Source organism: Stegostoma tigrinum, chromosome 10 (assembly GCF_030684315.1).
Source record: "Stegostoma tigrinum isolate sSteTig4 chromosome 10, sSteTig4.hap1, whole genome shotgun sequence".
NCBI lineage: Eukaryota > Metazoa > Chordata > Chondrichthyes > Orectolobiformes > Stegostomatidae > Stegostoma > Stegostoma tigrinum.
Window position 1 is genome coordinate 60,839,176 of NC_081363.1, and position 14,367 is coordinate 60,853,542.

Sequence of the window (14,367 nt, forward strand, 5' to 3'; positions counted from 1 at the left end):
AAGTGAACAGTAAAACACTAAGTTGTCATGCACACTGTTTCAAATAGAGACATTATTAGATTTCATCCAGTGTCTCTCAGAACATATGCTTAAATAAAATCTGTATTAACTTGGCCCAAGATTCAGAAGTAGCTGTCCTAAAATCAATACTAAAGTTTCATGGGTGCTTGTAATATTGGCCAGAAGTTTTTTTTTAACACGTGTAAAATTAAACTTAAGATTTTGCAGGTTTTCAGTTTGTGTAAGCTAGCATCGCCAAGACTAATCCTGTCTTAATAGAATGTATTCAAACCCATTGTAATATTTAACAAAAATAAGGCCTGGTTCACGTATTCATGTCCTTGCAGAAGGCCATTGATCCTTTGTACCTGCATCAGTTCTATTACCTCGTGCCAATCTCCTGTCATTTTTCTCCCCCATCTCCTTTTGCATCATTTCTATTACAATAATCATCAAATGCCACAAATGAATCTGCCTTCAACACATTTCCAGGCAGTGCATTTCATACCCTATCTACTCGCATTGTGAAAAGTTTTTTTTCTCACATCACCCTTGCTTCTTTGATACATCATTTTAAATCTAGGTCTCCTTTTCTTTTAAATGACCAAGGTATAGTTTCTCCCTGTATTCTGTCCAGCCTGCCCATGATTTTGGAAACTTCTACCAAATCCCCTCCCAGCCTTCTCTCCCAGAAGTACAGTCCCATATTCTTCAAAACTATTCTCAGGAAGTGTCACTGGACCTGAAATGTTAACTCTGATTGCTCGCCGCCGATGGTGCCAGACCTGCTGAGCTTTTCCAGCAACTTCTATTTTTGTTGGCCCAGAATCTTCAATGTATCCCTGTAACTGCAGTTCCTCATTTTCAGAAGCCATTTTTCTGTAAATTGCTTCAAACGTTTCCAATGCATTCATATTTTTCCTATAATGTGGTTCTCACAACACTACACAATAATCCAGCTGAGGTCGAACATGTATCTTGCACAAATTTAATATCCTCTCCTGGTTACCTTAGCTGATCGTTTCTTTTCTTGCTTAAAGGTCCAAGGCCAATATTTGAATAATATTACCAAACAACATAAGGAACCTTGTCACCTCCCACCCACAGCCTCCAACCTTATTATTCCCCAACCCCGCACGTCCCGTTTCTATCTCCTTCCCAAAATCCACAAACCTGACTGCTCCGGTCAACCCATTGTCTCAGCCTGCTCCTGCCCCACCGAACTCATCGCCACCTATCTGGACTCCATTTTCTTCCTTTTGGTCCAGGAACTCCCGACTTACGTCTGTGACACCACCCACGCCCTCCACCTCCTCCAGAACTTCCAATTCCCTGGCCCCCAACACCTCATTTTCACCATGGACATCCAGTCCCTATACACTTGTATTCTGCATGCAGATGGCCTCAAGGCCCTCCGCTTCTTCCTGTCCCGTAGGCCCAACCAGTCCCCCTCCACCGACACCTTCATCCGCCTAGCCGAACTCGTCCTCACCCTCAACAACTTCTCTTTCGATTCCTCCCATTTCCTACAGACAAAGGGGGTGGCCATGGGCACCCGCATGGGACCCAGCTATGCCTGCCTCTTTGTAGGTTACGTGGAACAATCCCTCTTCCGCACCTACACAGGCCCCAAACCCCACCTCTTCCGCCGTTACATTTTTTGACTGTATTGGCGCTGCCTCTTGCTCCCCAGAGGAGCTCGAACAGTTCATCCACTTCACCAACACCTTCCACCCCAACCTCAAGTTCACCTGGGCCATCTCCAACACATCCCTCACCTTCCTGGACCTCTCAGTCTCCATCTCAGGCAACCAGCTTGTAACTGATGTACATTTCAAGCCCACCGACTCCCACAGCTACCTAGAATACACCTCCTCCCACCCACCCTCCTGCAAAAATTCCATCCCCTATTCCCAATTCCTCTGCCTGCACCGCATCTGCTCCCAGGATGAGGCATTCCACTCCCGCACATCCCAGATGTCCAAGTTCTTCAAGGACCGCAGCTTTCCCCCCACAGTGGTCGAGAACACCCTTGACTGCGTCTCCCGCATTTCCCGCAACATACCCCTCACACCTCGCCCCCTCGTCCTCCACCCAAGACATTTTTCCATCCCCACCCTTGTCTGCTTTCCCGAGAGACCACTCTCTCTGTGACTCCCTTGTTCCCTCCACACTGCCCTCCAGCCCCACCACACCCGGCACCTTCCCCTGCAACTGCAGGAAGTGTTACAATTGCCCCCACACCTCCTGCCTCACCCCCATCCCAGGCCCCAAGATGACTTTCCATATTAAGCAGAGGTTCACCTGCACATCTGCCAATGTGGTATACTGTATCCATTGTACCCAGTGTGGCTTCCTCTACATTGGGGAAACCAAGCGGAGGCTTGGGGACCGCTTTGCAGAACACCTCCGCTCGGTTCGCAATAAACAACTACACTTCCCAGTCGCGAACCATTTCAACGCCCCCCCTCCCATTCTTTAGATGACGTGCCCATCATGGGCCTCCTGCAGTGCCACAATGATGCCACCCAAAGGTTGCAGGAACAGCAACTCATATTCTGCCTGGGAACCCTGCAGCCCAATGGTATCAATGTGGACTTGACCAGCTTCAAAATCTCCCCTTCCCCCTCCGCATCACACAACCAGCCCAGCTCATCCCCTACCCCCACTGCATCCCAAAACCAGTCCAACCTGTCTCTGCTTCCCTAACCTGTTCTTCCTCTCACTCATCCCTTCCTCCCACCCCAAGCCGCACCTCCATCTCCTACCTGCTAACCTCATCCCACCTCCTTGACCTGTCCATCTTCCCTGGACTGACCTATCCCCTCCCTACCTCCCCACCTTTACTCTCCTCTCCACCTATCTTCTTTTCTCTCCATCTTCGGTCCGCCTCCCCTCTCTCCCTATTTATTCCAGTTCCCTCACCCCATCCCCCTATCTGATGAAGGGTCTAGGCCCGAAACGTCAGCTTTTGTGCTCCTGAGATGCTGCTTGGCCTGCTGTGTTCAACCAGCTTCACACTTTATTATCTAAGGAACCTTGTCATTCAATTTCAGACTGAAGCTTTTTAATATTTAAACGAGAAATGTATAAAATGGGAACTATAGTGTCAGCAGGGTGAGCGGAACTCTACAGTAAATATTTTCACGTAATATTCTGATATTGTGGTCTTGTAAACCTTCGGTTTCGACATTCATACTGCCATGTTCATGAGTTAAGGTTAAACAAATCCAGAATGAGAACCAAAGCAAATATGCACACAGAATAAAACAGCAATAGAGGCATAATGATCTTGTATTTAAACGATAATAAAATGTGAGGCTGGATGAACACAGCAGGCCAAGCAGCATCTCAGGAGCACAAAAGCTGACGTTTCTAGGCCCGAAACGTCAGCTTTTGTGCTCCTGAGATGCTGCTTGGCCTGCTGTGTTCATCCAGCCTCACATTTTATTATCTTGGAATCTCCAGCATCTGCAGCTCCCATTATCTCTTGTATTTAAACGACATCTTTTGATGCCTGCAGCCGCCCCCACAACCAGAAATGCTAGCCTCAACACCTCCTACCCCAGAGAGGTAGTCCCACTTAGCGCCGGCCCTTTCCTGCCCGGACCCTGATATTTCCCGAGTTTCCGGCGGAAGAATTGGTGGCGTTGCGGTTGATGGCTGCTCGCGTTTTGTTGCAGCAATGTCTCTCTGCCCGGCTGCAAGTGAAGGAGGCGGAAGAAGGTGCTGCAGCTGAATGGATTCAGGTACTCCGCGGGACATTGGCGACTCCGCTTCGGTTCAGTTTCGCCACTGTGAGCAGATTTGCCCGGCGCCTGGCAACCAGCTCAGAGTTTGGACGGGAATCTAAGGAAGAGTAGGGCCTCTGGGGCAGTGAAATGAAATAAAGCTTTGCATTCTTTCCCATTCCATCCACTCCAACGCTTTTCTTTCCGTCTCTCCTACCACCCGCCTTCTCCCGCCACCCCCACCCGCCTGCCACGAGGTAAAAGAATAATGTCCTACGCAGCCTTTCACTCAACTTCCATTTTTCTCTTTTTCATGAGGACAGAGTGTATTTCTTTTGCTCTGATTACCTTGATTTACAGATTCAAAGAGGGACATTGATCTACGTCTGCTTTTCCAAAGGTGCTACTGTTGACATTATTCCCAAAATGGGTAAGTGTAGAGCATATGGATTGTCATGTCCCACCTACTCCAGACGTGTGTAGTAACAAACAGGTTGATTAAAAATATCTGCAATTTCTATTTCATGCTGTTCCAAGATTTCCAATGCTGAGTCAATCACAATTTTAAAAATCAATGTATAACAACTTCACCAACAACATGCGTGCATAGCTCTTTTTGAAGTTCCAAGGCATTTAAAGGAACAAGTGGTAAAATTGACAAGGAGCCACTGTGAATATCAAAATAAGTCAGTAAATATTGGTTAAATCAACCAACTGTTTTGGAGATGAAGAAATGTCAAGATTTATGGAAATTTTAATTTCAAATTTAGAGATGTGAAAACAATTGTCAGTAGTTCGGAAATCAACCATGTAGAACTTTGAAGAAAGTAGGGTTGCAGATGTGGGAGTTAATCAGGATAAAAAAAGTTGTTTTTTTAAGGTGGAGATAGATTATGGCAGATTTGAACAGAAGCATTCCAGTATTTTAAAAAAAAACTAAGAATATCAGTTCCTGGGAGGCCAGCAGGGAAACTTGCTGGTCAATAGTTTAGTGTGAATAGAACTCAAGACAGAAGGTTAGTCTATGGCCATCATGAACTCAAGGATGGGTATGGAGGAAATTGGAGTGAAATTAGAGAAAGATATGTGAACATACTTTTATGTATTATTAAAAAAAATTGTAAAATTTCCAGTTTATTTAAGAAGTCACTACAGATTTCAGTTTCAATTTTTATTTCTAACACATCTCTTGAAGAAAATTAACTTTTTGATTTGAAGCATCTCCAATTTATTGTGGGTGTTACTTTGCTGTACTGAAAGAAAATCTGACACCCTGTTACATAAGAAGCTATGAGGTCTGATACCCATAAGTTTGAAAAGATTATAGGTTGTAAGAAGTGCCTTAAAGGAAGAAAGCAACTTACATTGCTGGAGAAGGATCTGGACTATAACTGAGGGCCTCAGCAACTGAATGCATACTTATTGATAGTAGAGTGGTTAAAATGGTATGTGTGCAAGAGATCAAAATTTTAGGATCACACATTTTGAAGGCTAGTGGCACTGGACCTGATTTATAGAGATGTGGGACAAGGCCCCGGCGAGCATTGAAAACAAAAAGTAAGCATTTTAAAATCAATATATTGCCTAACCAGGAACTAATGTAGGTCAACATTCGTGGAGGTGATAAGTGACACAGTTCATGACATACAACAAAGATATCCAAATGAGAAAGAAGGGTTCTAGGAAGGGGATAAGCTAACCATGAGTGACCAGGGAAGTTAAGGATAGCATCAATTCAAATTGTATGCTTTTTGTTTCTTTCAATGTGTCAAAGATTAGTGATAAGACAGAGGATTGGGAAAGTTTTAAGTTCAAACAACAAAAGATGACCCAATAAAAGGAGAACATAAACTTTGAGAGTATATTTGCAAGTAATATCAAGACAGACAGGAAGAGCTTGTTTAAAAATTAAAATGGAAGACGGAGGCTGAAGTGAACATTAATCCTAAGACAGTGATTCTGATCTATATTGTAGTCATTCAGCCAACTGAAGTAACTAGCGCCCATTCAAATTTGTTCTAATAGAGTTGATAAAGTGTATTGTAGTCAAACAGTTAGGGTTATGAATGCAACTGCACATAGTAAGCTTTTGATTTTTTTTTTCTTCTCCTACAGTTAATACGTTGTTGAATGTGAAACTCTGTGAGACCAATGAAGGCAACTATGTGTCAATACTGGATCTACCTGCTAATGTTGTCATTATACCTCAGGCCACATTAGGTGGCAAACTCAAGGGGCGTAGTATGCAGTACCATTATAACATTGGAAAAGAGGAAGGAAAAGAACTGTATGAGTACTTTGTTGCTGTATGTGAAAAGGAATTTGCCTCAAATGCTAAATGTGCTGAAGCTGGAGTTGCGGTCAGGCATGGGACCTATGGGATCAGACAAGCGCTGCAAACAGACACCAATGGACCATACACCCACTTGATTGAATTTTAAAATATTCGAATACATATTTCTGAATTGTGAAGTAATGTATAGTTCTTCTATTTTTATGTGTAGAAAGTCATTTTTTTGGAATAGACTTGCAGTGAATTAGACCACTATTATTACGAGATTACATTTGTGTTCAGAGAGACTGATTGTTCATTCATGGGATGTGGGCATCACTGGTTTGACAGCACTTATTGTCCATCTGCAGTCGGCCAGAGAAAGTGGTGGTGAGCTGCTTTCTTTAACTGCTACAGTCTACATGCTCTAGCTAGACCCACAATGCTATTAGGGAGGAAGTTCCATAATTATGAACCAACCATACTGAAGCAATGTTGGTTTAATTAATTCCTGTTATGCCAGGAATAATTAATTCCTGTTAACTTTCAATTAATTGCCTAGACATGTTTCTTGATCTATGAGTAACCTGACAAGGTCATCAGGGCAAGTGAACCACACTGGGGCCTTCCTCAATCAAAGGGAAGTGCAACAGAATGAGAGAAGAGCCACTCATCTGTCATGTGTCCTTGAGATCCTGGATCATTACTGCACAGTCTTGAGGTAGAAGGGATCACACATCTACTTTCCTTTGACATTTTCATCCAAGACTGTCCGTGGAAGCATGGCCCTCAGTGCAGTCCCTCAGAGCCCAGAGCAAAATCTCTAGAAAGACAGAGCCTTGAGGACCACCCTTCACTGGTTTTCTCTCTATTCCTCCAACTGCTTCAGCCTTTAAAACCAAAGTACTGCAAGTTATTCTAACCCACGTCATGGACCCTTTCATTTGAAATCCTTCTGTGAATAGAATGGACACGTCATCCTGTTCATGCTCACACTGGTTTCTCACATCAGGCAGGATGCTGATGCCTTTGCTCAGTAAAAGAGCCCAAGCAAAATTTGTTCATTCATCATATTGATTTCTGACCTGCTGATGGTCCTGACATCGTGGCTGGGACTAAGTGTGAATCATTCCACTTATGATATTGAAGTATGGTAGATCCAGTCAGTTACTTTGCGAATAGCTTGGGTTAAAGCATTATAATTGAGGTTATTATTCAAACATTTTATCCAAAACTGCTTTATAAAATGTAATTCAAGATGAAGCAGGGGGTATCATTTACAAGATCAAGAAGCTTGACTCCATTCTGGAAAAAAAGCAGCGCATTTCACTGGGACCACATCCAAAAACAGCCAGTCCCCCTGTACCATAACGATATGTACTATTGACAAGCTAAGATGCAGAAATTCACCAGAGCTCCTTGGGCAGCACGTTCCCAACACATCCACTTCCATCTATAAAGGAGAAAGGCAATAGATACATACAAATACCACATTCCTTTCCTTTCCTTTCCAAGCCACCACATCCTGACTTGGAAATTGATCTAAGGGGGTTCCCTATATCTTAGAATATGCCCTTGAAACATGGAAGAAGATTGGATTATGTCAGGATCCTGGCAGTTCAGTCAACATAATTCTTTTGGCTGATAATGAACAATGATGACAGAAGATTTTAAATATTCATGACACAGATTGTGTACAGTTTCAAGTTTGCAGTAAATATTTCACTGATTACATTAACAGTGTACCACTGACCAGAGTTTAATGAGACAATGTGGGACATCTTGCAACCATGGAGACGTAAATACTTTTCACAAAATGGATATATAAAGCAGAAAATGATAACAGCAAATGTTTTTATATAAACCTGAAAATCCTTTCAAAAAATGTTTTGACTGATGTGGTGATGATAAAAGTGAACTGGTTTGGTGGTTGCCATTTAAAGGACTTCTTCCCAATCCAACTCTCATCCATGGTTTGATCTCTTGTGCACAGTTATAACTTATTAGAAAATAAAACATCCATTTATAAGTGGAAAGAGATGGGATCAACTTACACAGCTTGATATATGGCAGCAAATCTGGATACATACTTTAACAGACCAGGAACATGATTTTTCGAGAAAGATGTGAAATCGTTAGGGGGACGTCTCTTGAATGGTTCCAGATTGAGGAGTTTGTTTTGATAGATTGGAAAAGTTGGGACTATTTTCCTTGGAAAGAGAAGATTGAGAGAAGGTTTGATACTTACTCAACATCTTGAAGTGCCTGGATCATGCAGATAGAGAGAACTTGTTCCCAATTGATTGAGAGGGGACAAATTTGAAGTAATTTGTCAAAGAAGCTATAGCAGTTAGGATTTGCTCTGTGAAGCTTGTGTATTCAAGAGGGAATTTGATTGATATGTGGAAGAGAACATTCATGCCTATGGGGGAAATGAGACTCTGTAAACCACAGAGAATATTGTTCTGCTGATTTGAGGATAATACTTATGCAGAGTTTCCGTTGTAGGTCTCTACGCAAGTGAATAAACCAAACCTCTGGGCACATGGAGCAGGATGTCCTTAACAGAATCAGATGTGGAGTGCAGCAGTTTTTTTTCTCTATACTTGTGCTGCCTTTTGTCATTTACACGTCTAAACTCAAAGCATGATGCTGCTGGACAGATGAGTTGTTGCAGCTTTCAACAAGGATAAGCAAGACGTCCCTGCTGTTAATGTCAATCCTGCTTTGCTTCCAGGAGTGTTTCTTTTTTTTGTTCCAGAGTGTTAAGAAAACAGACCTGGCACAGGAGAAACATTTTGGCATGCAGATGCAGTGTTTGGACCATTGATTTTGCAGGAGTTCTATCTGAATGACTGCACAGCTATCCTCAAATAAATGCTACTTTTTTTTTTTTACTGATGATCCTCTGACTGAATCCAGAGAATGCAGTAGGTACAGATGGATTGAATGGCCTCCTTCTGGGTTCTGTGCTGTTACAATTCTGTTATTTTGTGATCAGCTATCTTGCTTTTCAATATCAGCCTTTTAAAATCTTGACCATTGTACATGACACCTGAGTTCTAGTTTATTGAAGCATTGTTCAACTTGCTGCACTGGTCATTGGGCTCACTGCTCATAATGGCCCAAATCTTCAGTGCAGTCGAGGACAGAAAAATTTATGTAGGCAGCAATGGAGTGAATTGGCACTGAAGTGAAACTGCAATTTGCAGCTGTAATTACTGTTTTCATGTTTAAAAGGTTCTAAAAGCACTTGAACAACTGTTGAGAGAAGGTAAATGATGGGGTAGTATTAGAATTAGATTTTGTTACGTGTACTGAAGTATGGGAATATAGGAGTACAGTGAAAAGTATACAAAGTTGCCATTCTTCGGCACCATCTTGGTTGCACATGATTATAAAACTAATTTTTAAAAAAACACAAAGGAAACAAAGCCAGAAGGAATGAGAAACGTCCAAACGTTAAAACTTAAGTTGTCTCCATGCAGGCTCCTAAGCCAACCCACAGTTTGGAGTCTTGGGAGGAGCTGCATGCCTGCTGTCACCACTGCCTCCATGCCAAAAAAGGCCCTTTAGCTCATTTTGTCAGTACCAGAAATCAAGTAATCCCATTTTTCTACACCTGACCCTCAACCTTGCATCTATAATGTTTCAAATGGTTATCTAAATACTCAAAGTCTGGAAGGTTCCCACCTGTACCTTAAAACAACCATCAAACCTGAAACAGACCATTGATCACAGCAAACTATCCAGCCTTCAGGACAACATTGAGCACAACACAGTACAATGCTATCATGGTAATCTCTGCAAGACATTTCAGATCTTTGATGTGGGATCACAACCTGCTACCTGCACAGCAGATACTCCTGTAACTTGGCCGGTGTTGTCTATCTCATATGCTGCAGGCAAGGATTCCCTGAGGCACGGTACATTGGTGAAACCATGCAAATGCTATGACAACAGATGAATGGACACCATGCAACAGTCACCATATGGGAATGTTCCCTCGTTGGGGGAGCACTTCAGTGGTCAAGGACATTTGGGATGCATGACAGAGTCATCAAACAGAGGCTGGTAGCAAAGTTCAGTACCCACGAGGACTGCCTCAACTGGGCTCTTGGGTTCATGATGCATTACAGGTGACCCCACGACAGTTTTTCTCTCTCTCTCTCTCTCTCACCCCTCCCTGATTCCATGAAATGACTTAAAATTTGATGCTGCTTGAAATAAACGTTTTAGTCCAACCAGCAGCAAATTTGGAGATGTGTAGTGACTGTGATTTTTCTCTCTTTCTCCCCCACAACTCACTCACGTGCTCTCCACATCTGCTCAAAACTCACTTGCGCACGCTGTCTTTCTCCTCACCGCCACTGCTCACTTGGGCACTCTTTCTCTCCTCACTCACCGCCCCCCCCCCCCCCCCACTCGCGTGCTGTCTCTCTCACACACACACAAGAAGCTATGGGGTGAATTTGTATTTGCAGGTACAACTTATTTTGTTCATGTAGCATAAAATTGATAAACAATGTGGCATTTTATGAATTTGTACTTTCAAAATAAAACCAGTCTGATGCCAAACTAAAACATGAACAGATTCTAAACAAGGTCCCTCACCTCCTCGATCATGACCCCACACCCGAGCACCAAACCATCATCTCCAACACCATTCATGACCTCATCACCTCAGGGGACCTCCCACCCACAGCCTCCAACCTCATTGTTCCCCAACCCCGCACGGCCCGTTTCTATCTCCTTCCCAAAATCCACAAACCTGCCTGCCCTGGTCGACCCATCGTCTCAGCCTGCTCCTGCCCCACTGAACTCATCTCCACCTATCTGGACTCCATTTTCTCCCCTTTGGTCCAGGAACTCCCCACCTATGTCCGTGACACCACCCACGCCCTCCACCTCCTCCAGGACTTCCAATTCCCTGGCCCCCAACACCTCATATTCACCATGGACGTCCAGTCCCTGTACACCTGCATTCCGCATGGAGATGGCCTCAAGGCCCTCCGCTTCTTCCTGTCCCGCAGGCCCGACCAGGCCCCCTCCACCGACACTCTCATCCGCCTAGCGGAACTCGTCCTCACACTCAACAACTTCTCTTTTGACTCCTCCCACTTCCTACAGACTAAGGGGATGGCCATGGGCACCCGCATGGGCCCCAGCTATGCCTGCCTCTTTGTAGGTTACGTGGAACAGTCCATCTTCCGCACCTACACAGGCCCCAAACCCCACCTCTTCCTCCGGTACATTGATGACTGTATCGGCACCGCCTCTTGCTCCCCAGAGGAGCTCGAACAGTTCATCCACTTCACCAACACCTTCCACCCCAACCTTCAGTTCACCTGGGCCATCTCCAGCACATCCCTCACCTTCCTGGACCTCTCAGTCTCCATCTCAGGCAACCAGCTTGTAACTGATGTCCATTTCAAGCCCACCGACTCCCACAGCTACCTAGAATACACCTCCTCCCACCCACCCTCCTGCAAAAATTCCATCCCCTATTCCCAATTCCTCCGCCTCCGCCGCATCTGCTCCCACGATAAGACATTCCACTCCCGCACATCCCAGATGTCCAAGTTCTTTAAGGACCGCAACTTCCCCCCCACGGTGATTGAGAACGCCCTTGACCGCGTCTCCCGCATTTCCCGCGACACATCCCTCACACCCCGCCCCCGCCACAACCGCCCCACGAGGATCCCCCTCGTTCTCACACACCACCCTACCAACCTCCGGATACAACGCATTATCCTCCGACACTTCCGCCATTTACAATCCGACCCCACCACCCAAGACATTTTTCCATCCCCACCCCTGTCTGCTTTCCGGAGAGACCACTCTCTCCGTGACTCCCTTGTTCGCTCCACACTGCCCTCCAACCCCACCACACCCGGCACCTTCCCCTGCAACCGCAGGAAATGCTACACTTGTCCCCACACCTCCTCCCTCACCCCCATCCCAGGCCCCAAGATGACATTCCACATTAAGCAGAGGTTCACCTGCACATCTGCCAATGTGGTATACTGCATCCACTGTACCCGGTGCGGCTTTCTATACATTGGGGAAACCAAGCGGAGGCTTGGGGACCGCTTTGCAGAACACCTCCGCTCAGTTCGCAACAAACAACTGCGCCTCCCAGTCGCAAACCATTTCCACTCCCCCTCCCATTCTCTTGATGACATGTCCATCATGGGCCTCCTGCACTGCCACAATGGTGCCACCCGAAGGTTGCAGGAACAGCAACTCATATTCCGCCTGGGAACCCTGCAGCCATATGGTATCAATGTGGACTTCACCAGTTTCAAAATCTCCCCTTCCCCCACTGCATCCCTAAACCAGCCCAGTTCATCCCCTCCCCCCACTGCACCACACAACCAGCCCAGCTCTTCCCCCCCACCCACTGCATCCCAAAACCAGTCCAACCTGTCTCTGCCTCCCTAACCGGTTCTTCCTCTCACCCATCCCTTCCTCCCACCCCAAGCCGCACCCCCAGCTACCTACTAACCTCATCCCACCTCCTTGACCTGTCCGTCTACCCTGGACTGACCTATCCCCTCCCTACCTCCCCACCTACACCCTCTCCACCTATCTTCTTTACTCTCCATCTTCGGTCCGCCTCCCCCTCTCTCCCTATTTATTCCAGTTCCCTCCCCCCATCCCCCTCTCTGATGAAGGGTCTAGGCCCGAAACGTCAGCTTTTGTGCTCCTGAGATGCTGCTTGGCCTGCTGTGTTCATCCAGCCTCACATTTTATTATCTTGGAATCTGCAGCATCTGCAGTTCCCATTATCCCTCACCTAACATGCATTGTCTGACCAAAAACGTCACCTCTTCTATACACTGATTAAAACATTTAGTTCTCTCAGGGCAGTGACTTCAAAGGAATTCAGGGATTTACATGTACATATTCATCAATTAAAGCCTTTTAACTGATTAAAGATTCATCAGCATCTTAGGTTGGTTTATTATATTATCAATATTGTCAACCTTTGATCTTTTACTTATAGATTCTGTGTCTGATACTACCTTTCTCACCAACACCTGAAAAAGGACTGAGGCTCCCAGAACTTGTGTTTTCAAATAAACCTGTTGGACTATAACCTGGTGTCATGTGATTTCTGAGTTTGTCCACCTCGGTCCAACTCCGGCACCTTCACATTACCTGTACCTTTCGACACCAAGTTCCAAATACCCACCATACTGAGTTGGGGGCGAAAAAACCTCTCCAACCGCTCTCAAACTCCTGCTGCTGACCTTGAAAAGGGGGTCCCTGGGTGTTACTTCCTGTAAGGAGAAAGATTTTTCCCCACAGTTTGTACACTTTAATCAGGTTCCCGGTCAGCCTTCCACGTTTTAAGTTAAACACGTCCAGCCTATCTACAATTCCAGGAGTTAGACTGGGTTTTGCAGTGCCTACCGTTTACTGGGGACTATTAAGTAAGGCAGAAGACTCAAGAGTTTGCGACTTTTTTCTGGTGAGTGCCCGTTCAACATTTTCACCACCTCGCGGTTAGATTCGCAGAATCATCTACGCCAGACTTGCCAACGCTCATTCTACGGTTTAACGGTCAGCGTTGTTCGATCGCTCGGAGTTCGGCTGGTCGCCGGGACCGTTAGATCGCTCGGAGCTCGACTAGCCCTTAGTTACGGACGGTCGCTGTTTCCAGAAGGAGGTGAGCACCGAAGGCGACTCCCTGGGGCCCCTTCAGTTCCAAGGGCGCTGGCTGCCGTTCAGTGAAAAACCTGAGGACGAGATATTCCGGAGGGAGCATTCGGGCTCTGTGCAGGCAAGTGGAGATGGTGGAGCGAGGCAGCGTACAGCTGGTGCGCAGGGAAACTGCTGAGAGGGCCCTCACTTCTTAAAACGGTCGGGTTTTATCCCTGTCCGTCTCTCTCTCCCGTCCGTTGTTTCCTAAAGCCAGAGCAAGGGCTGAAGTTCGTCTGGGCTTGCTCCGAGGAAACGGATTAAAGACTTGCAATGGACCGAGGAGCCCGGGTTAGGGTCCGGGCGGAGTCTGCATAAGCGGCGGGGCTGTTGCAGCTGGCAGCGCCGTGCACCAACTGGTGCAAACCTACGGCCCTAGAGTCCAAGTGGACCCATTAGGAACTCGAGGGCTACTTGCTGCTGTCTCAAATAATTGCTGTGCTAGTCGTTGCAGGGTTGGGCGTCCGGAAGTTCATGTCATTGGCTAAAGGTCGGTTTGAGAAATAAAACGTCGGCATTTTATATCTTCAAGTTTTTGCAACTATTCACTCTCAAGCATAGGCGCAATTTGCAAACTGCCAAACACCATTGTTGGTTTGCTCTGTTTGTGGATCAGTGTATTATAGCAAATAAATCTTTTGAGTTTTTATCTTCCGG

General features: G+C 45.7%; 3 protein-coding genes across 9 annotated transcripts in view; 2 read left to right on the forward strand and 1 right to left on the reverse strand.

Annotated features, from left to right (window-relative positions):
- Nucleotides 1-14,142, reverse strand: part of nubpl (nucleotide binding protein-like) — an 86,509-nt gene extending 72,367 nt beyond the window's left edge. Inside the window, exon 1 of the mRNA XM_048537461.2 lies at nucleotides 13,423-14,142. The gene's annotated coding sequence lies outside the window, so the exon portion shown is untranslated. The remainder of the gene's footprint in view (nucleotides 1-13,422) is intronic.
- dtd2 (D-aminoacyl-tRNA deacylase 2) lies at nucleotides 3,607-10,333 on the forward strand. The gene is made up of 3 exons (XM_048537465.2): nucleotides 3,607-3,749; nucleotides 4,092-4,161; nucleotides 5,847-10,333. Exons 1-3 carry the CDS (start codon nucleotides 3,660-3,662, stop codon nucleotides 6,170-6,172), a joined length of 486 nt encoding a protein of 161 aa, XP_048393422.1. The 5' UTR covers nucleotides 3,607-3,659; the 3' UTR covers nucleotides 6,173-10,333.
- heatr5a (HEAT repeat containing 5a) overlaps nucleotides 13,158-14,367 on the forward strand; it is a 117,471-nt gene continuing 116,261 nt past the window's right edge. For 4 of the 7 annotated variants that reach the window (XM_059649201.1, XM_059649200.1, XM_059649205.1 and 1 more), the window contains exon 1: nucleotides 13,162-14,200. The gene's annotated coding sequence lies outside the window, so the exon portion shown is untranslated. Of the gene's footprint in view, nucleotides 14,201-14,367 lie in introns of all 7 variants that reach the window. The other 3 variants (XM_059649206.1, XM_059649202.1, XM_059649204.1) reach the window with 3 other exon arrangements.

What these genes read in the sequence shown, in the direction of transcription:
- dtd2 (XM_048537465.2), top strand. Translation starts at nt 3,660, where the DNA reads ATGGCTGCTCGCGTTTTGTTGCAGCAATGTCTCTCTGCCCGGCTGCAA. An exon ending in CTGCAGCTGAATGGATTCAG is followed by an intron (nt 3,750 to 4,091) that starts GTACTCCGCGGG and finishes CTTGATTTACAG; the next exon opens with ATTCAAAGAGGGACATTGAT. An exon ending in TGACATTATTCCCAAAATGG is followed by an intron (nt 4,162 to 5,846) that starts GTAAGTGTAGAG and finishes CTTCTCCTACAG; the next exon opens with TTAATACGTTGTTGAATGTG.